Source organism: Rhamphochromis longiceps, linkage group LG19, assembly GCF_057381845.1.
Source record: "Rhamphochromis longiceps isolate RC_006_pf linkage group LG19, R_longiceps_female_GT1.1, whole genome shotgun sequence".
Lineage (NCBI taxonomy): Eukaryota > Metazoa > Chordata > Actinopteri > Cichliformes > Cichlidae > Rhamphochromis > Rhamphochromis longiceps.
The window spans coordinates 16159138-16182599 of record NC_140575.1 but is presented as its reverse complement, the minus strand read 5'-3'; the positions used below and the strand labels follow the sequence as shown (position 1 = coordinate 16182599).

The 23462-nt window shown below is 38.2% G+C and overlaps 3 protein-coding genes across 3 annotated transcripts in view; 2 read left to right on the top strand and 1 right to left on the bottom strand.

Moving 5' to 3' along the window:
* Nucleotides 1-23462, bottom strand: part of LOC146646450 (uncharacterized) — a 240629-nt gene that overhangs the window by 158745 nt on the left and 58422 nt on the right. The window lies entirely within an intron of this gene.
* Nucleotides 5208-8096, top strand: LOC146646453 (uncharacterized). The gene is made up of 4 exons (XM_085391623.1): nt 5208-5383; nt 5573-5680; nt 5799-6006; nt 7632-8096. Exons 1-4 carry the CDS (start codon nt 5208-5210, stop codon nt 8094-8096), a joined length of 957 nt encoding a protein of 318 aa, XP_085247749.1.
* LOC146646452 (uncharacterized) lies at nt 21180-22189 on the top strand. The gene is made up of 2 exons (XM_085390553.1): nt 21180-21309; nt 21399-22189. The coding sequence occupies exon 2, from the start codon at nt 21474-21476 to the stop codon at nt 21945-21947; it is 474 nt and encodes a 157-aa protein (XP_085246679.1). The 5' UTR covers nt 21180-21309; nt 21399-21473; the 3' UTR covers nt 21948-22189.

The following is a 23462-nucleotide window of genomic DNA, read 5'->3' as shown; positions in this document are numbered from 1 at the left end:
TGTTAAACACCAAATCTGTCTGGAGTTGATAATTTAACACTTGGTGTTAAGAGTTTATATATTAACTCTCAAAGAGTATTTTAGTTTAACTACGTAAGAGTTATCTTCTAATTCATTCTAAAAAGCGGGAATTTTACTGTTCTGAACTTCTAGAAATTTCTTTTGGAAATAAACATTTACTAAAAAGATGCAATGGTTTTTGAAAAACATTTATTCTGAACTGTGCACCACAATTTCAAAACATTTTCTGAAAGATCTAACAGTATACATGTTCTCACTTTCATTAGAATTTTGTTTATCAAAAGGTCTGACATGGTAAATGCAAATAACAGCATTCTCAACACTTATTTCTTCAATACAATATGCATGTCCTTCATTCATCACTTTGTGGAACTTCAACGCACTTCTGCTCTCCCCCATATTCCATCTTCACAAGCATATCCTGTGCGGAGATCGAATAAAAATTAGTTGACACTAATTAATGGCACAAATAATCCAGTAAACAATTGCAGCACAGTAAAAAAAAAAAAGGAATCCTCTTTGAGCCATTACTTGTGTAAAGTATTTTCCCAAAAGACAAGGACACAGGCAACAGGTAATACTGAACTAAATGTAAAACCTCAACCTTTTTCATTTTTACCTAAACCGTGTGCACAAAACTCTGGAGGGATCTATGCTAACTTAGAATCCAGTCAGGACGCCTGCTACTGCTGTTTGCTCGTTTTTTTTTTTTATGGGCGATCGTTTTCAGGCTTCAAGTAGCACCATTATACCAACATTTCACATTCTAGACATTGTTTTAGGTGTATTTGACCAAAAGTTTGACTGAAAATTCACATGCAAGCTTTTTTTCAAGGCTGTGGTATTTGCCCGCAAACAATACCTTTCAGCTAGCTAAAACAGAATATTATGCTATCAGCGAGCAACATGGCTAATGCCTTTCACACAGCTTTGTCTCAACTCCAAAGAGCCACAGAAGTAAAAGCTAATAATAATTGAAACAATCTTTGAAAAAATGACTTACCAAGCATGGCAAACAACTCAAATATGTAGAGCAAAATGTTCTGAAACGGCTTCACTTCAGCTTCGATTGGAGTCGTGCTGGGGGCGGAGTCTGTGAATTTACTCTGTTGGTGTCATAGCCCCTCTAGGAGTTCAGAGTTAAGAGGTCAAGAGTTAATGTTTCCATTTTAACACCTCCAGATTTGACAGAGAAACACTCATTTTTAACACTCGATTTTAACTACTATCATTTTACACCTCAGAGTTACATTAAAAGAATGTGACTCTACTTAGAGTAAAATTAACTCTACTTTTGCAAGGAGACTATTAACACCAAAAAATTTAACACTTTTGAATTTGCTGTGTACTTTAATATCTAAACAAATTTAGAAATTTGGTGCTTGAAAAGTTTGAGTTTTCTCATCTTTTCAACTGAAGGAAAATTAATGGAGTGAAGCAACAGGTTCAGAAATCAGTCTGGAAAGTGATGACATCACCCCACTCAGAGTGAATGAGAAGTAAGAGCGTCAAAACCTGCAACAAGGAGAATGCGTCCTCTGATGAGGAAAAACTCAACAGGCATACAAAGATTTTCTTAATACTGTTAAGGAGTGGGCTCCCTGTTTCTACCACCAGTATACCAACAGACAGGGAATTTATTCATGGAGGCCATATAGTGTAAAAGCACTCAACTTTTTTTTTGTTAGTTCAAAATAATATATTAATTCAATTTAATAAATGATTAGGTCACTGCAGGACTTGACTTGAAACTTGTTGCCCAAAATGCATTGGCCCATCTCAAGTGGATTATCTAAAGAGACTCAAATTGTTATTTTTTCTTTCAGTCATCGGGCTTTGCTCAACCATTGCCTCTAGTTAGTTCATTTTCATTTCAGTTTATCTTCAAATTTGTACTTTTTTGTACATTTAAATAACTGAAACTATCAGCAAAATGTGAAAAAACAGAAGACTGACTTTGCAACAACATAGACAACATAAAGCTATGGCAAGACAGAAGAAGCCAGGAAGGACAGGTATTCTAGTTAATGTGACAACAATTGCTCTTGGAACGTAACTTTTCCAATCACCAGCAATGATTCCCAGAAAGAAATCATGCTTGGGTGCAAAGAAACGAGGCAATAAAAACAAGAGTAAACACTTGCATACCTTTCTCATATGGAGACACTTCTCAGAGAATGAATGGTGATGCTGAACTTGCATTGTTTATTTTACAGCGGTAAGATAAAAGATGTTAGTGCTGATGTTTGGCATGTAGGAATAGCTTATAAAGGGAGCGCAGTGCTGCTAAACCCGTGGCTGTGACAGGCTGGGTGGGTGGGGGCATAATGTTTCTCTTGACTGATGCTGTGCTATCCAGATTATATTGCTTAGGGGTTTAGTTTACAATAATAATACAATTGCTCAACTGTAATAAGAATTTTATAACCATGAATTTAACTATTAACTGGGGGATCTCAGACCACCTATCCATCTTTTCTTAACCACTTATCCAATCATTGTTATAGAATGAAACCTCTCCCAGCCGTCAGGCAGGGTACATATTCCTTAAACAGGTTGCCACTCCATCACAGGGCTAATACAGTCAGAGAACCATTCACTCTATGGCAACTAGGGCCAATTAATAATGAACCACATATGTATGCTTTTGGACTGTGGAGACACATGCAAAGAAAACCCCAGCTAACAAGAAGAACCTTCTCGCTGTGAGCTGACAAACCACTGCATCACCCTGAGCTCATGCCAGATTTTGCATTTTATTGTTTCTAACTGCAGACCTGGACAATCTTTCTGCTAAATCACTGTCTGCTGGAAAGTTGGATTTTCCAAGTATGATTGCTAAATCAAGCCTGAACACTAAAACATATTATTATATTATTATTATAATTTCAGAAGCACAATTTTTGTATGCATAAGCAATTTACTGACAGTTGATGCTCAACACAAAGCAATGACAGCAGGTGCGCTGAGTTCAAGTGAAACTGAAAAATGGCCTGTATAATGCAGATTATATTTATAATTGCTTATTTAAATTGATGTTTTGTTTTGCTGTAATTCAAAACACTCCAAGCTTGAAAACTGCCCCCCCCCTTTAATCGTTTTACCAAGGAACTGAAATTTAAAATAGCAGAGTCTCTCTTCTTGCGTCTTGCACTGAGACAGAATTACATTTTTGATTTAAATCGTTACCTCAGTGGACGTAACAATGTCTTGCCTGAGCAGCATGCTTTATTTCCTGAATTAAAGGCAAATTCATATTTACCTTGCAGGTTGTGCTACATAAATCTGTTCCCTCATGAATACAGCTCTGTGTTTGAGTCTCCACTGCATGTATCTAATCTCCAGCACAGCCTGAACTTTGGTACCACTTTACAATAAGGCTCCCCTTATAGATGCTAATAAATAGTTTATAGCTATATTATTAATTAATCTGTAAATGCTTTATAAACCATTATTAATGGTTTATTATGCATTAGTTAAGGGTGAGAAAGAGGAAAAAAACTGACCGGTTTCTTGCCAAATAGTGAGCCAAATGTGTTCACCTATATATTTCATCTAGAGTTGCTATATTAAACATTTCAGACTAAGTTACTATCCTGTAAGCACAATCAGCATTTGTAAACATATTTTTTATCATATAAAATTGTACTTCAGAAATGCATTATAAATATCCACAACTATCAATCGGAGCTTTGTTGTAAAGTGTAAAGCATAAAACCATTTATTAATGAATAATAAACATTTATAAATGCCAAATGGGAGCCTTATTGTAAAGTGTAAAGCATAACACCATTTATTAATCACTAATAAACATTTATAAATGCCAAATGGGAGCCTTATTGTAAAGTGTAAAGCATAACACCATTTATTAATCACTAATAAACATTTATAATTGCCAAAAGTGAGTCTTAAATGTATAATGTCACCATTTATAACACTTAGACCTAAATTACAATCAGTGCTTGAAATAACATTTAACTACTGTCAAAAATGGCAATGTATTGTAAGAGTAACACATGTAACATTAAATGTGTTTTTTAAAACACCAAACAGTCACCCACTCCAAAAAAAGTTCATGCCAGACTGGTTCAAACTGGAAATATTTTTTGTATGTCCTTAAATAAGCGTCCCAGTGGTCCACCAGGGTGTCGCGCTCCAGTTTCTGCTTAAGAAAAGTCAGTTTCTCTCGCTCCTTGTTAAGAAGGGCAGTTGCAGTAGGGGCAGGATTAGAAGAAGAATCTAAAGAACAAACAATTATTAAATTACAATACTAAAATAATTTATAATCTAAACTTGGGAAACTCAAATAAAATATTGATTAAAAACAGTTACAACTTGAATTTATAAAAAGCCACTTTGTAAAAATTATGTTATATACACATGTGGTGGTTCAGACATTTCTAAAACAAGGCAAATAATTCTTATGTGTACTGCCTTACCAGGGTGTTTAATATAAATTTAATGATGCACATAAACAAAACTAAAAATATACAATTAAGTGATATCAATCGTTTGGAATAACCAATAGTAATAGAGCTATTCACATGTTATGTGATGTTAGTTAGCCACTGTAGCTAGCAGCCAAACTGCTCGGTAGCTAGCTAGCTAGCATTATACTCACCTTCATGTCTAACTGCTGACGTCGTTGGCTTAGTGCAATCTAGATCATCCAGTCTCTGCTTTTTGTATCTCTTCAAACGTGTGCTAACTGTGTAAGTCGCAGACGCACACAAATTTTTATCTTCTGCTCCATCCATGGCGCAGCAACTTGAACGAGCGCCTTCAGTGTGTCTGTTCGTGCCCCTTTGGCTTGACCTTCCAGAGCGCTCCACTGCCTGTCGCGCTCTGAGAGGAGGGGCTTTCCTTAATAAAGTTAACTGTGATTGGATGGTTGTATAAGCTCCTCTGCGTTTAAATTAAATTTGTTTTCCCTCCCTTTGGCAGCAGAACATATTTTTTTTTAGCGTGAATCCAGCGGGTTAGATCTACATAACAAAGTCGGAGATACATTATAACAGGTGAGACAATCCTCTTTTTTGCGTGGGAATATTTTTGATTATAGGGCTTGTTTTATATAGCATGTGAAGTTCTTTAACTCTGAACCGATTTGCACTAGACTCCCATAGAGTATTTTACGGTGTTTCGAGGTGATAATAAAATAAATTACTCATTTTTTTTCCACCAGAATGTCTTTGGGAATGAGATTGCGCACCAGAATAGAAGGAAAACAAACTAAATATAAGGCACTAAGGCTCATTAAATGGCTGCAGAAGAAACACCTGCTAAAAAAGAAGCTTAGATGTCCTGTTTGTCACCATAAGATGAAAATGATTTCCGTGGTGAAGAAAGACCAATATATGTGGTATGTATAATGCATGATAATGTAGTGCATGTAGTAAATATAACAAAATATTTCAGTTATCAATGCAAGAGGGAGCATTAACCTCTTTTCTTTATTATTTTCTTCATACTTAATTTTGTGCTTATCTTTTCAATTAATGCTCTTGTTTAAGGGTCCATTTCTTTACTTAACTCATTGATATGTTCTCAGGTGCTGCAAAAGAGCAAGTCATAGGAAAGTTTCCAGAACAATTAGAACTGGCTCCCTCTTTGAGAAATCAAAAACATCTCTTTTCAGTTGGATGAAGTTCATTTACAGGTATATGTAGATGTAGACATTACTAGCAATGCACCTTTCATAATTGAACACCAATAGGAGACTTGTGAAATAAAATTAGGGCCTCAGTAAGTAATAATTGCCTCAATTTCTATCACAGATTTTCACAAGGGCTCAGGCTCAGACAAATAGATATGATCGATGATGAAGTGGCTGGCAGCTCCAGAACACTAAGTAGCATGGCAAGACACATTCGACATGTTTGTATACGTGCAATTAAAAGACACAGAATAAACAATGGACACCGTCTTGGTGGTGACAGAGAATTTGTGGTTATAGAGGAAAGCTGTCTCCGTCATCAGCAAAAGGTTGGTAAACTCTCAGACAGGTTTGTTAGAATCAATGCAGATCTGAATGTGTCCTCTAAACATGGAGACCTTTACCATAAGTAAAAAAAATTAGTAGAAGCTAGAGCAGGGCGATATGGCCAAAAATATTTATCACGATATATATTTGAAAATTTGCGATAACGATATAACTGACGATATAATTGATGCGAGACAAAATACAACTCCACAACATTACTAGCGCAAAAAGACAACCTTCCATTTATTTTCACTTAAACAAGAAGCTGGTTTTTATGTACATTAAAGCTTTATAAAAATGTAACAGTGCAAATGCAAATTCCTTGCTGAAAGTTTAACCCAAAGGCATTTCCAGTAGAAATGGGCTGACATATCCTGAGCATAACCATGTATAATATCCACTGAAGTTAAAAAGAGGTGCTTTGCAACATTAAACTGCAGTGTGCAGTACGCATTTTTCGGACCATAAGGTGCACGGGATTATAAGGCACATTAAGCGAAACAAAGCAGTCGATAAATCAAACTTTATTAAACTCATTCTTCTTGCTTCCTCCACTTCTGTACCATTGATTCATTAATGTTGAATTCTCTGGCAGCTGCTCTATTCCCATGTTGTTGCAGTATACTAATGACTAACCTCGTATTGTGGATGGATTATCTCAGTTGTTCTCCTGACTGAAGTTTGGTCCGTTTACAGCATCCTGCCATGCGATTGCATTTGTCTCTAACCATTAGGAACCTTCACGTTAACTTTTATAAGTGGAAAAGTGTTAGTGTTCGTCCTCCAGCTTCACTGTTTATGTTATGCTAACATAGCTGTGTCGCTAGCGATCACGTAGCACATCATTATATACCAGCTAGCCCAACTTCAGTAACCCTACAAACGCCACTGCTGTTTAGTTTCCTGTCTTCATTTATGTTGGAAGTGATAGCAGAGCTGTACGTTTGAATTTTTTCAGAAATCTCTCAGTCAGAACGTGCTATATCATGCTTAGGAAACTAGCGAGCTAACTTCCGCTAGCTTCCTGCTAACTTCTAACTCCGTTAAATGTAATACATTTTGTTTTCATGGATGCCTGGAAGTTAAACTTCATAGTTACACCTGGTAAAGCAGCAATGCTGATCGTTTTATTAAAGATGAAAGAATTTAGACAGTTTTCAACTCTCAGTGATGCTGCAGTGTTGTTTGACCTGAAGTCAAATATACGGAGTTTAGGACCCAGATTACTCCCAGTTTTAAGAGCATCTTAGTCCGACAAATACGACAATAACAACGGCCGCTTGCATGTTCTGCAAAAAAATGTGCTTTGTTGTGTATCTGACGGACAAACACCAAACCAGTTCCACATCACGGAAGTTGCACCATTTTTACAAACCAATTCTGGTTCCTCAACAATCGGCCATGTGCGTATGAAAACAAAGGCACTGCGCATGCGCGTTTTACTCCCATTCTATTGCGATATTTCATTTTCCTATCGTTGCCTAACATTATACCGGTATTACCGTGAACGGTATAATATGGCCCAGCCCTAGTAGAAGCAACCATCTTTTTGAATGTTTCTTTGTAGATATTTAATTTTATTATTTTTAATTTTAATTCTGTTTAATTTTATTCTTTTTGTTTTCAGTATGCACGTGGACGCTTTGGAAATGCATGGAAAAGGAAGAAATGGGTATTTGGAATGATGGGAATTAAAGACAAAAGGCGAAGGCTCGTGTTAAAACTTGTTGAAAAACGATCAAGGCGCCACCTTGTTCCTCTGATCAGACAGCATGTTAAGTTGGGTAGTGCCATTATCAGTGATGAGTGGAGAGCCTACAAGAATGTTTTGACAAACATAGGGTACAGACATTACACTGTAAATCACAGCAGGTGGTTTGTAGCTCCTCAATCTGGCAGTCATACACAGCATATCGAAAGGGCTTGGATGACCATCAAAGGACATGTCCGTAGACTAAGAGGAAATCGCACTGAGAAGTTGCTGGAAGAACACCTGATGGTTCTTGAGTGGTCATCTTGGCTTGGTTCGCGACACCCTGATGGACCACTGGGACGCTTATTTAAGGACATACAAAAAATATTTCCAGTTTGAACTGGCATGAACTTTTTTTGGAGTGGGTGACTGTTTGGTGTTTTAAAAAACACATTTAATGTTACATATGTTACTCTTACAATACATTGCCATTTTTGACAGTAGTTAAATGTTATTTCAAGCACTGATTGTAATTTAGGTCTAAGTGTTATAAATGGTGACATTATACATTTAAGACTCACTTTTGGCAATTATAAATGTTTATTAGTGATTAATAAATGGTGTCATGCTTTACACTTTACAATAAGGCTCCCATTTGGCATTTATAAATGTTTATTAGTCATAAATAAATGTTGACATGTTTTAAACTTTACGACAAAGCTATCTTTTGTCATTTATAATGTTTATTAGTGATTAATAAATGGTGTTATGCTTTACACTTTACAATAAGGCTCCCATTTGGCATTTATAAATGTTTATTAGTCCTTAATAAATGTTGACATGTTTTAAACTTTACGACAAAGCTATCGTTTGTCATTTATAATGTTTAGTAGTGATTAATAAATGGTGTCATGCTTTACACTTTACAATAAGGCTCCCATTTGGCATTTATAAATATTTTTTATTCATTAATAAATGGTTTTATGCTTTACACTTTACAATAAGGCTCCCATCTGGTATTTATAAATATTTATTATTCATTAATAAATGGTTTTATGCTTTACACTTTACAACAAAGCTACGATTGATAGTTGTGGATATTTATAATGCATTTCTGAAGTACAATTTTATATGATAAAAAATATGTTTACAAATGCTGATTGTGCTTACAGGATAGTAACTTAGTCTGAAATGTTTAATATAGCAACTCTAGATGAAATATATAGGTGAACACATTTGGCTCACTATTTGGCAAGAAACCGGTCAGTTTTTTTCCTCTTTCTCACCCTTAACTAATGCATAATAAACCATTAATAATGGTTTATAAAGCATTTACAGATTAATTAATAATATAGCTATAAACTATTTATTAGCATCTATAAGGGGAGCCTTATTGTAAAGTGGTACCTGAACTTTTACTCTCATTTTCCCAGCCAGACAAAGTTGTCCGCTCTGCCAAAGCACATAACCACACATCACATTTACATATTATGTCAGACTGGCTGTCTGGTAATGCAAAAAAACTCAAAAATAAAACTCAATCTGAATGATGAAATTGCCCTCAAAACAACTGAGCACACTTCAGCAGCACATAAACTATTTGACTACAACAGTCTCTGTGACTTGAACAGCATTTTTTCCCCAGGTGAGGTGGAGAAGCAGACACGTTTCAAATGGTTTCAACTTTGAAATATTTTAAGAATATTATTAATTCATGAACATGAATTCAAACATGAATTTGGAATGGTTGGAAGGTAGATGTGCTCTTAACAGTTGGTAGACAGATTTGCAACCTTATCATTGATAGATTGCAGATAGATTTTATGTGTCCACTTTGTCATAATATTTAAGCAAATGTATATTACCCTCAAAAGAACACCTGCATGTTTCAGATGGAAAGGTGTACAATATGAATATGTGGAATGAATCCAGGTAAACAGTCTTTGTGGAATGTTAAAAAAATAGCTTAGATTTGGTGCAATCAGTCAGCTATTTCATGACGATGAATGCATGAGATTTTTTCAAGATGCTAAACATGAACACATGTAACAAATTAGAGGAAACAGACTGTTCTAAAGTCTCTAATATGCACAGTAAATTTGTTATGAGGAAAAGAACCCAATACAGGTTACAGGTTCAGATGACCTGCCGCTTAACAAGAGAGCATGTGCTTTTATTTCATGGTGAGAGGTGAAATCTGAAGTGAAAACAGTGGAAAAACACTAGTGAAAGGATGGCAATAGACAGCGAGGGGTTTTGCTAATATTTAAAACAAGCTTAAGTTTGTTCAAGAATGAGAAACGGCTGTATTTTTTAAGGGTGACAACCTCAATGGCAGACACTGTTAAACACTTCTTCATTGGAAACATTAATGCATGTACAAGTGAAGAATAGTAATACAGCAGGAAGGTGGGATTTTAAATGATACTGCTAGTCAAATCAGACCCTGCTCCCACCTACTGTCTTTTTTTCTGCTTAAAGCACTTCATCAGACAATTGATATAAGCGCAACATTTGAAGAACGCAATCCTCTGCTAAACTGAAATAATTTCAGTGCTGAGTGGCTGCACTTTGAATTCCAAAGCAGAGTTATTGCTTAGGTCTGTCATCACTGTGTCCTTCCCATTGTAAAGAGGGAGGGAGGTGCTAGTCATACAAAGACAAAATCTTAAGAAGTGACTATAGAGACCAGGACACACACACACACACACACACACACACACACACACACACACACACACACACACACACACACACACACACACACACACACACACACGTATGGCCATTATTTTCCTTTTTTCCGCTGTACTAAGAAGATACATTTGCATGACTTTGTCTCTTGAACAAAGTTATATTTTCAGCACAGTTTTTTAGCATTTTAAAAAATGGTATACAATTTAAGAAAACGTGTGTTTAGTTGAACTCTGATTCTCACAATGTTGTGCTGAAAGATGCGCATCACTGAGTATTTACCATTCCCTGAAGTTACGCTAAATTAAATGATACAAGAAAGTCCTGCTTACTGATTCTGATACCTTGTTACACGAGCAGAGATTCTCCAGGAGTACAGAGGTGAAGTGGCAGTCTTTGAATGAGAAGCACACACGTAATGAGCACTTTTTCAAACACCTGCTTATACTTGCAATTACCCAGCCAGTCATTTAACAGGAGAGCCTAATGTATGCACACGATCCTGCGATTACCGATCAGAAACTACACAGAATATTCTCATAAATCATCAAAATGGAGAAGTGTGGAATGTGATTTTGTTGATTTTCTGATCAGACTGAGACTTCTCTAGGTTTTTTTTGCTTAAGACATCCAACTATTAGCTGGAATGCCTACAGACAGCACCATCTTCGAGCTTACAAGAACTGGATGCACCAGCCTGTCTGAATACTGATCATGTGCACCCCTTTATGGTGCCTCTAATGGCTACTTCCACCAGGATGACCACAGTGGACCACTGTGTTACAAAACTAACTTAATTTCAAACTTCAGTAGCTTTCCTGGTCCCCAGATATGAATTTGACATAATAAGTTTGGGATGTGGTAGAATGTGAATTTGGCTGCTGGATGTGCAGCTGACAAATGTGCAGAAACGACATAATGATCCAATCATGTCAACACTGACTCAATTCTCACATGAATGTTTTCCGCATTGGGTGAAATCCAGCCTATTAAGAACTGAGGATGTTTTGAAAACAAGTGATTGCAATGAGTGAGAGCAGGATTTTTGAAGATAATGTATTTTGTGAGGAACAGCAATAAATTGGCTTAGCTGCACAATCCCAGGAAACATGAGCTTTGTGCATACTTTGTGCACTGCTTGAGCTGATAAGTCCTGGTCCTCAGTTGTGTGATATTAGGTAGATAACGTTGCTGTTTTGATGACCACAGTAGTGAACAAAATCACTCCCAGAAGAGAGTGAAGTTCAGCGTGAGATGTGTGTGTATGGTGACGAGTTTGAGAGGAAGTGGAGCCAAGTGCGAGCGATCAGCTTTCTCTTGTTGTTTTCTGCTACACTGACTGACTGTAGTGTCGCTGCGTTGAGTTTTCAAGTGACACCACACAATGCAGTGATTCCTAAAATCAATCTTGCATAGCTCTGAGTCTTCACATACTGGCATGTCCAGTGTTTCTGACCTTTGAAGGAAACACTTAACTGATAAAATGTCTTTTGGACAAACATAGTTCTCTTCTGAGTAGAAAGCAAGGCTTTGACATGCAGTGATAGTGCAATCCTGTCTAAGAGACAGGAAAATGATGAATAGGAGGAATGCAAATGTAGCTGGAAGATTTAAGGCTGCTCTCCATATCTAATCTTGCCCGATTTGAATCTGCTGACCTATTGCCAGCAGGGGCACAGTATATAAGGAGGCTCTGTCACCTGTCTCTTTATGCTCACTGATGGTTGCATTTCCTGGTGTCTTTTGTCGCTCGCTGCCTAGTCGGCTGCATGTTTAAATTCTACCTGTTGCACAGAAGCTGTAGATGTCTCTCTGCTTAATCTAACTTGTTTGTGCACTTAGAAGCCTCTTGCTTGTGGCGTCTCCTGTTCGTGCTGGCGTGTGAAGTTTACCTCTCCTCCCCACGTGAGTATACTACAGCAGAAGAGGTATGCACTGTTCTCAGTTTTGGTAGTTTTTGGATTGAAACTATTCTAACTTGAGCTGTTTGCATGGTAGAAATTACTGACATGTTGTGTCACCTGTTGCTGCTGGGTCAGGAAGCACTCCTCTTCTGTCCAGGTGTAGTAGCTCAGCAGGCCTGGTAGGTATAAGCTGCCCTTTCCTCTGCATTTGGTTTTGAATTTAAATTGCATTCTATTGAATGCAATTTGTCATTTTTTCAGATATTAAAGCTGCTACTGCTCTGAGGGATGCCATGCTGTTTTGTTTCTGTTGTTTTTCCATTGTTTTTCAGGTGTTGTGCTTTAAAGTTTTTTCTGTTTTGTCTACATTTGTCTTTATTTTCTAGGTCCAATATTGCCATTCTGTTGAGGCAAGGAGGAGACTTATTACTACCACTTTTATGTCTGGGTTAGTATATGGTGTATAGCACTGAGGAGCACTGAGACTCACCCTTAAAGCCCTTATCTCGCTCAGGTTTGGATGGTCTTCATTAAATTGTTGAATCTACCACTGGTATCTTCTTTACAAAGCTTTTCATGTTCTGCTCCATCTTACTTACCAACCTTGATTTATCAAAAAAATATGAGACGTTTTTGTCTTTGTTCCCAAGACTTATGCCTCTTACTCAGTGTTGGGAAGGTTACTTTTAAAATGTATTCCATTACAGAATACAGAATACATGCCCCAAAATGTATTCTGTAATGTATTCCGTTACGTTACTCAATGACAGTAACGTATTCGGAATACTTTGGATTACTTAATATATTATCATGCTTTTTACAACAACGTGAATGTACTATTGCTGTGTGATTTATTACTATTACTGAAGGTCCGCGACTCCGAACTGTAGTAAAGGGACCTCTGCCTAATACGGCGGGGTCCCTGTCGGCTCGTAGCCGAAAAATAGCTTTACTTTGTTGTAAATATAAATGGTAAATGGCCTGTATTTATATAGCGCTTTACTAGTCCCTAAGGACCCCAAAGCGCTTTACATATCCAGTCATCCACCCATTCACGCACACATTCACACCTGTTGAGTTTTTCCTCATCAGAGGACGCATTCTCCTTGTTGCAGGTTTTGACGCTCTTACTTCTCATTCACTCTGAGTGGGGTGATGTCATCACTTTCCAGACTGATTTCTGAACCTGTTGCTTCACTCCATTAATTTTCCTTCAGTTGAAAAGATGAGAAAACTCAAACTTTTCAAGCACCAAATTTCTAAATTTGTTTAGATATTAAACCAATTCTGGTTCCTCAACAATCGGCCATGTGCGTATGAAAACAAAGGCACTGCGCATGCGCGTTTTACTCCCATTCTATTGCGATATTTCATTTTCCTATCGTTGCCTAACATTATACCGGTATTACCGTGAACGGTATAATATGGCCCAGCCCTAGTAGAAGCAACCATCTTTTTGAATGTTTCTTTGTAGATATTTAATTTTATTATTTTTAATTTTAATTCTGTTTAATTTTATTCTTTTTGTTTTCAGTATGCACGTGGACGCTTTGGAAATGCATGGAAAAGGAAGAAATGGGTATTTGGAATGATGGGAATTAAAGACAAAAGGCGAAGGCTCGTGTTAAAACTTGTTGAAAAACGATCAAGGCGCCACCTTGTTCCTCTGATCAGACAGCATGTTAAGTTGGGTAGTGCCATTATCAGTGATGAGTGGAGAGCCTACAAGAATGTTTTGACAAACATAGGGTACAGACATTACACTGTAAATCACAGCAGGTGGTTTGTAGCTCCTCAATCTGGCAGTCATACACAGCATATCGAAAGGGCTTGGATGACCATCAAAGGACATGTCCGTAGACTAAGAGGAAATCGCACTGAGAAGTTGCTGGAAGAACACCTGATGGTTCTTGAGTGGTCATCTTGGCTTGGTTCGCGACACCCTGATGGACCACTGGGACGCTTATTTAAGGACATACAAAAAATATTTCCAGTTTGAACTGGCATGAACTTTTTTTGGAGTGGGTGACTGTTTGGTGTTTTAAAAAACACATTTAATGTTACATATGTTACTCTTACAATACATTGCCATTTTTGACAGTAGTTAAATGTTATTTCAAGCACTGATTGTAATTTAGGTCTAAGTGTTATAAATGGTGACATTATACATTTAAGACTCACTTTTGGCAATTATAAATGTTTATTAGTGATTAATAAATGGTGTTATGCTTTACACTTTACAATAAGGCTCCCATTTGGCATTTATAAATGTTTATTAGTCATAAATAAATGTTGACATGTTTTAAACTTTACGACAAAGCTATCTTTTGTCATTTATAATGTTTATTAGTGATTAATAAATGGTGTTATGCTTTACACTTTACAATAAGGCTCCCATTTGGCATTTATAAATGTTTATTAGTCCTTAATAAATGTTGACATGTTTTAAACTTTACGACAAAGCTATCGTTTGTCATTTATAATGTTTAGTAGTGATTAATAAATGGTGTCATGCTTTACACTTTACAATAAGGCTCCCATTTGGCATTTATAAATATTTTTTATTCATTAATAAATGGTTTTATGCTTTACACTTTACAATAAGGCTCCCATCTGGTATTTATAAATATTTATTATTCATTAATAAATGGTTTTATGCTTTACACTTTACAACAAAGCTACGATTGATAGTTGTGGATATTTATAATGCATTTCTGAAGTACAATTTTATATGATAAAAAATATGTTTACAAATGCTGATTGTGCTTACAGGATAGTAACTTAGTCTGAAATGTTTAATATAGCAACTCTAGATGAAATATATAGGTGAACACATTTGGCTCACTATTTGGCAAGAAACCGGTCAGTTTTTTTCCTCTTTCTCACCCTTAACTAATGCATAATAAACCATTAATAATGGTTTATAAAGCATTTACAGATTAATTAATAATATAGCTATAAACTATTTATTAGCATCTATAAGGGGAGCCTTATTGTAAAGTGGTACCTGAACTTTTACTCTCATTTTCCCAGCCAGACAAAGTTGTCCGCTCTGCCAAAGCACATAACCACACATCACATTTACATATTATGTCAGACTGGCTGTCTGGTAATGCAAAAAAACTCAAAAATAAAACTCAATCTGAATGATGAAATTGCCCTCAAAACAACTGAGCACACTTCAGCAGCACATAAACTATTTGACTACAACAGTCTCTGTGACTTGAACAGCATTTTTTCCCCAGGTGAGGTGGAGAAGCAGACACGTTTCAAATGGTTTCAACTTTGAAATATTTTAAGAATATTATTAATTCATGAACATGAATTCAAACATGAATTTGGAATGGTTGGAAGGTAGATGTGCTCTTAACAGTTGGTAGACAGATTTGCAACCTTATCATTGATAGATTGCAGATAGATTTTATGTGTCCACTTTGTCATAATATTTAAGCAAATGTATATTACCCTCAAAAGAACACCTGCATGTTTCAGATGGAAAGGTGTACAATATGAATATGTGGAATGAATCCAGGTAAACAGTCTTTGTGGAATGTTAAAAAAATAGCTTAGATTTGGTGCAATCAGTCAGCTATTTCATGACGATGAATGCATGAGATTTTTTCAAGATGCTAAACATGAACACATGTAACAAATTAGAGGAAACAGACTGTTCTAAAGTCTCTAATATGCACAGTAAATTTGTTATGAGGAAAAGAACCCAATACAGGTTACAGGTTCAGATGACCTGCCGCTTAACAAGAGAGCATGTGCTTTTATTTCATGGTGAGAGGTGAAATCTGAAGTGAAAACAGTGGAAAAACACTAGTGAAAGGATGGCAATAGACAGCGAGGGGTTTTGCTAATATTTAAAACAAGCTTAAGTTTGTTCAAGAATGAGAAACGGCTGTATTTTTTAAGGGTGACAACCTCAATGGCAGACACTGTTAAACACTTCTTCATTGGAAACATTAATGCATGTACAAGTGAAGAATAGTAATACAGCAGGAAGGTGGGATTTTAAATGATACTGCTAGTCAAATCAGACCCTGCTCCCACCTACTGTCTTTTTTTCTGCTTAAAGCACTTCATCAGACAATTGATATAAGCGCAACATTTGAAGAACGCAATCCTCTGCTAAACTGAAATAATTTCAGTGCTGAGTGGCTGCACTTTGAATTCCAAAGCAGAGTTATTGCTTAGGTCTGTCATCACTGTGTCCTTCCCATTGTAAAGAGGGAGGGAGGTGCTAGTCATACAAAGACAAAATCTTAAGAAGTGACTATAGAGACCAGGACACACACACACACACACACACACACACACACACACACACACACACACACACACACACACACACACACACACACACGTATGGCCATTATTTTCCTTTTTTCCGCTGTACTAAGAAGATACATTTGCATGACTTTGTCTCTTGAACAAAGTTATATTTTCAGCACAGTTTTTTAGCATTTTAAAAAATGGTATACAATTTAAGAAAACGTGTGTTTAGTTGAACTCTGATTCTCACAATGTTGTGCTGAAAGATGCGCATCACTGAGTATTTACCATTCCCTGAAGTTACGCTAAATTAAATGATACAAGAAAGTCCTGCTTACTGATTCTGATACCTTGTTACACGAGCAGAGATTCTCCAGGAGTACAGAGGTGAAGTGGCAGTCTTTGAATGAGAAGCACACACGTAATGAGCACTTTTTCAAACACCTGCTTATACTTGCAATTACCCAGCCAGTCATTTAACAGGAGAGCCTAATGTATGCACACGATCCTGCGATTACCGATCAGAAACTACACAGAATATTCTCATAAATCATCAAAATGGAGAAGTGTGGAATGTGATTTTGTTGATTTTCTGATCAGACTGAGACTTCTCTAGGTTTTTTTTGCTTAAGACATCCAACTATTAGCTGGAATGCCTACAGACAGCACCATCTTCGAGCTTACAAGAACTGGATGCACCAGCCTGTCTGAATACTGATCATGTGCACCCCTTTATGGTGCCTCTAATGGCTACTTCCACCAGGATGACCACAGTGGACCACTGTGTTACAAAACTAACTTAATTTCAAACTTCAGTAGCTTTCCTGGTCCCCAGATATGAATTTGACATAATAAGTTTGGGATGTGGTAGAATGTGAATTTGGCTGCTGGATGTGCAGCTGACAAATGTGCAGAAACGACATAATGATCCAATCATGTCAACACTGACTCAATTCTCACATGAATGTTTTCCGCATTGGGTGAAATCCAGCCTATTAAGAACTGAGGATGTTTTGAAAACAAGTGATTGCAATGAGTGAGAGCAGGATTTTTGAAGATAATGTATTTTGTGAGGAACAGCAATAAATTGGCTTAGCTGCACAATCCCAGGAAACATGAGCTTTGTGCATACTTTGTGCACTGCTTGAGCTGATAAGTCCTGGTCCTCAGTTGTGTGATATTAGGTAGATAACGTTGCTGTTTTGATGACCACAGTAGTGAACAAAATCACTCCCAGAAGAGAGTGAAGTTCAGCGTGAGATGTGTGTGTATGGTGACGAGTTTGAGAGGAAGTGGAGCCAAGTGCGAGCGATCAGCTTTCTCTTGTTGTTTTCTGCTACACTGACTGACTGTAGTGTCGCTGCGTTGAGTTTTCAAGTGACACCACACAATGCAGTGATTCCTAAAATCAATCTTGCATAGCTCTGAGTCTTCACATACTGGCATGTCCAGTGTTTCTGACCTTTGAAGGAAACACTTAACTGATAAAATGTCTTTTGGACAAACATAGTTCTCTTCTGAGTAGAAAGCAAGGCTTTGACATGCAGTGATAGTGCAATCCTGTCTAAGAGACAGGAAAATGATGAATAGGAGGAATGCAAATGTAGCTGGAAGATTTAAGGCTGCTCTCCATATCTAATCTTGCCCGATTTGAATCTGCTGACCTATTGCCAGCAGGGGCACAGTATATAAGGAGGCTCTGTCACCTGTCTCTTTATGCTCACTGATGGTTGCATTTCCTGGTGTCTTTTGTCGCTCGCTGCCTAGTCGGCTGCATGTTTAAATTCTACCTGTTGCACAGAAGCTGTAGATGTCTCTCTGCTTAATCTAACTTGTTTGTGCACTTAGAAGCCTCTTGCTTGTGGCGTCTCCTGTTCGTGCTGGCGTGTGAAGTTTACCTCTCCTCCCCACGTGAGTATACTACAGCAGAAGAGGTATGCACTGTTCTCAGTTTTGGTAGTTTTTGGATTGAAACTATTCTAACTTGAGCTGTTTGCATGGTAGAAATTACTGACATGTTGTGTCACCTGTTGCTGCTGGGTCAGGAAGCACTCCTCTTCTGTCCAGGTGTAGTAGCTCAGCAGGCCTGGTAGGTATAAGCTGCCCTTTCCTCTGCATTTGGTTTTGAATTTAAATTGCATTCTATTGAATGCAATTTGTCATTTTTTCAGATATTAAAGCTGCTACTGCTCTGAGGGATGCCATGCTGTTTTGTTTCTGTTGTTTTTCCATTGTTTTTCAGGTGTTGTGCTTTAAAGTTTTTTCTGTTTTGTCTACATTTGTCTTTATTTTCTAGGTCCAATATTGCCATTCTGTTGAGGCAAGGAGGAGACTTATTACTACCACTTTTATGTCTGGGTTAGTATATGGTGTATAGCACTGAGGAGCACTGAGACTCACCCTTAAAGCCCTTATCTCGCTCAGGTTTGGATGGTCTTCATTAAATTGTTGAATCTACCACTGGTATCTTCTTTACAAAGCTTTTCATGTTCTGCTCCATCTTACTTACCAACCTTGATTTATCAAAAAAATATGAGACGTTTTTGTCTTTGTTCCCAAGACTTATGCCTCTTACTCAGTGTTGGGAAGGTTACTTTTAAAATGTATTCCATTACAGAATACAGAATACATGCCCCAAAATGTATTCTGTAATGTATTCCGTTACGTTACTCAATGACAGTAACGTATTCGGAATACTTTGGATTACTTAATATATTATCATGCTTTTTACAACAACGTGAATGTACTATTGCTGTGTGATTTATTACTATTACTGAAGGTCCGCGACTCCGAACTGTAGTAAAGGGACCTCTGCCTAATACGGCGGGGTCCCTGTCGGCTCGTAGCCGAAAAATAGCTTTACTTTGTTGTAAATATAAATGGTAAATGGCCTGTATTTATATAGCGCTTTACTAGTCCCTAAGGACCCCAAAGCGCTTTACATATCCAGTCATCCACCCATTCACGCACACATTCACACACTGGTGATGGCAAGCTACATTGTAGCCACAGCCACCCTGGGGCGCACTGACAGAGGCGAGGCTGCCGGACACTGGCGCCACCGGGCCCTCTGACCACCACCAGTAGTCAACTTGTGTGGGTCAACTTTTATTGCGAGAGACAGAGAGAGGCGTTGAAAGACTGCTCCAACGGAACTTATTGTTTCGGAGGAAAACACGAACACGGCGTACAGTCAAGTCTTAATAGCTTACTTACAACTGGGCTCGTCAGGCACTCTTCTTGGCTGAAGTGGTTATTATTATATTTACATGCTTCCAGCTCCCGTTTTTCCTTGATGACCTTTCCACTCCCCTTTTTCTCCCTCCTCGCTCACAGACCCATAACGTGGGCAGTCCATTCTCCCTGCAACACGGACTACACTGCCCATGATGCTACATTCTTTAGAGCTATGCTTGTAGCATTCTGCCTGTTAGCTTAGCACAACAACAACAACGAAAAGGCGCTCGCTCACCCAGGAAGCACACAGTCGCAGAGAGAGAGAGAGCGTCGCCCTGTAACCATGGCAACCGTAACGCTGCCGCCTGGAACAACAGAACGTAGCTGTCAAACAAAACCCAAACAGTCCTGACCCGCGACAATATGAAACGGGAAAGTACCGCTGTGTAATCCATTTATTTCAACAAAGTAACTGTATTCTGAATACCACCTTTTTAAACGGTAAATGTAACGGAATACAGTTACTCATATTTTGTATTTTAAATACGTAACGGCGGTACATGTATTCCGCTACTCCCCAACACTGCTCTTACTCTTCCTCTGATTTACTCTATATGGGCATACTTCTTTATGTGTACTCTCTATATTGTGTAATACATACAATATCACTTGTATATGGAACCACTACTGACTGAAGCACTACCGTTTGTGGCTGGGCCAACCTTACCAAAGACATTTTTTTTTGTGTGTTTAACTCCTGTTGACTTGTATGTCAAGCTGAAATTATGCTTCTCTGAGCTGCAAGTAATTTGCTGTCGCTCTGGCATCATTACAAGAGTGTTTCTTTCACGTAGTTTGTATGTCGATGCACACTTAAAGCAAGTATATTGGCTGCTCCAACTCCTTGCCTGTGAATAAATTGTTGTAGGCGACAGTGATGAGGTGTTAATGCCTCTGCAGCAGTGGATGTCTGTGCATGAAATCAGTTCAGCTGTCTCTACCTGCTGTTTGATAATTAGAACTAAGTGTGTTGTACTGAAACTCCTCAAGTCAATGTACCTGCTGCTGAAAGAGACAATAAATGGGTTGCCAAATATTTGCAAATAAAGAATTACAACTCTTTATATTGTATATTTTCATTAATAAAAATCGCCACCAGGGAGTGTAGTGTTTAGGTGGGTGATATGAATGAAAGCATTGCTTAAACTAGCATCCCCAGGCTTCTACCTTTCTACCTATAAAACCCGGAGAGCAGCCAAATGGGCTTTAGCTTCAGCCAAGTGGAAGCTAAATTGGCTAGTCATTCATATGTATATTGGGTCGTTATCTGGGAATTCTGGAGGGAGGGGAGTGGGGGTGTGTGATTGAGGGCGTGGGGGAGCTGCTAAAAGCTGTGCAGAAAGGGCAGAAATGTTACCACGGACAATTTTTTCACATCGCTTTCACTTGCACAAAAACTTCTTAGACGGAAAACCACCATCCTCGGCACAGTCAACAGGATTCGCAGGGAAATTCCTCAATCCACTAGACAGACAGATCGCAATGAATTCACCACTCAGGTATGTTACAGGTCTTTTGTGGTTCTATGTTTATGTATTTCATTGTGTGTAAAAGGGCTATGGAAATAACAATTTATCTTATTTCTTAGGTGTTTTCAACCTCTGCTGCCACGCTGACGGCGTATGCGGCCAAACGGAAGAAGACAGTCTATATTCTTAGCAGCATGCACAGCGTGGTTCAGACTGATAACACCACCAAAAGGAAGCCAAACACTGTCTCCCTTTACAACAAAACAAAGTGTGGCGTGGATGTGATGGACCAGATGGTTCGGGAGTACACTGTCCGCAAAGGAACACGGCGCTGGCCAGTCGCCGTGTTTTATAACATGATTGACATGGCAGCACTGAATGCACATGTGCTGTATCAAGCATGCACCGGGACGAAGGAAAGACGGGTGGACTTCCTGGTGGCGCTTGCAACAGAGTTGGCTCGCTCTCATGTAGCTGGGAAGAAGGCAAGAAAAGAACAGTTGCTTCGGACACAACCCTCCACACCTAGCCCTGGAAAAAGAGCCACGTGTCAGGTCAAACACAACTGCAAGAACAATCATGCCACTGTGCGATGTGTTCACTGCAAAAGATACACATGTGGTAAATGCAGACTACAGATACCATGGCAGTGCCAGGATTGTGAGTGATTGCTGAAAATGTTGAATTGTTTGTACTCACTCACTTTTTATTATTATTTGTAAATATGTGTACAAATGGTTGGTTTTTTGTACTGTTTTTATCAATAAATCTCAGCAACAAAGGACATACACCCATGTGTGTTGATTTCTCCCTAAGATGGCAAACTGAAACACTCCAAGTTGGTGACTTTTGGAGATTTATTTCCCTGGATGATTGAGAATGCATCAAGATGAAACACAAAAGGAAGTGCACAGCTTTTAGCAGCTCCCCCACGCCCTCAATCACACACCCCCACTCCCCTACCTCCAGAATTCCCAGATAACGACCCAATATACATATGAATGACTAGCCAATTTAGCTTCCACTTGGCTGAAGCTAAAGCCTAGCTAAAAGCCATTTGGCTGCTCTCCGGGTTTTAAAGGTAGAAAACGCCAAATGGCGATCCGTGGGGGTTTAAGTGTTAACAGAAATGCTAAGACCCAAAGTTTCCAAGGAAAATATTGCTAAAATATTGGCTAATTGGTTTGTTTAAAGCCCCCCCCCCCGCTCCCATCCCTATTCCTCCTGCTTTTATTAAAATAGCTGTGCTTGGGACCTCTTTTTGAGCTGCAGTCTACAGTTATGCCTTTTTAATCACAACCAATAAACATTACTTCAGCAACTATTTACTGTACCTGTTCTTAGGAATAAGCAGTCCCTCACCACCTTGTACCTACTGAACATAAGCTCCCAGCACAAACATATTAACATTAAACAGCATGCACATTCACTCAAATTTGCATTAAGGGTCCATACATTAGTCTTCTGCCACTGAGCAAGAGGTTTGTAGTTTTCTTTTTAAAAATCCACAACGTGCTCATCTGTCGCTCTCTGTCTCTTGGTCTCTCCCCCACTCTCTCTAGTTCTTTGTTAATCTAGTTTTAATTGCTGTCTGAATCTTTCTTTGATTCCCACCTCAAGATCATATTACTGCAGCAAATCCGGAACATGACCCCTTCCTCCCTCCATTCCCTTGCTCAGCATGTGCAGTTTTCTTTCCTTTTCTAAGCCTCTCTCTCCATCATGCACTCATTAATAGTTTTGTGACAGCTCTCCAGCAGTAATGGAGTTTAAGAAACAGCGCTGTGCAATTAATATTCTCATCACACCAGTTGCTCTTTCACTTTTCCCTCTGTGTTGCTTCTTTAGACAGACATGACTCCATTCTCCTTTTGGCAACTTTCCCCTCATTTCAGTTTTTGAGTTTACATGAAGCATAGCATGCCATTGCTAACCTATGCTCTCTCTTCTCACACTGTTTACATTAGTCTCCACTCACTCATGTGCTCCCTGATGACATCGTGAGCCAGTTTGAACTCTTACCTCTTGGAAACAGCAAAACGAAATAATTCACTGAATTATAAAAATTCTCTGCAAACAAAACTACAGTTAAATTTGTATACTCCTTAAAGATTTTCCAGAGATTCATGGAATATAAATTTTCTAAACACTTCTAGATCACATCATCTGCTTTGCTTTTTCTA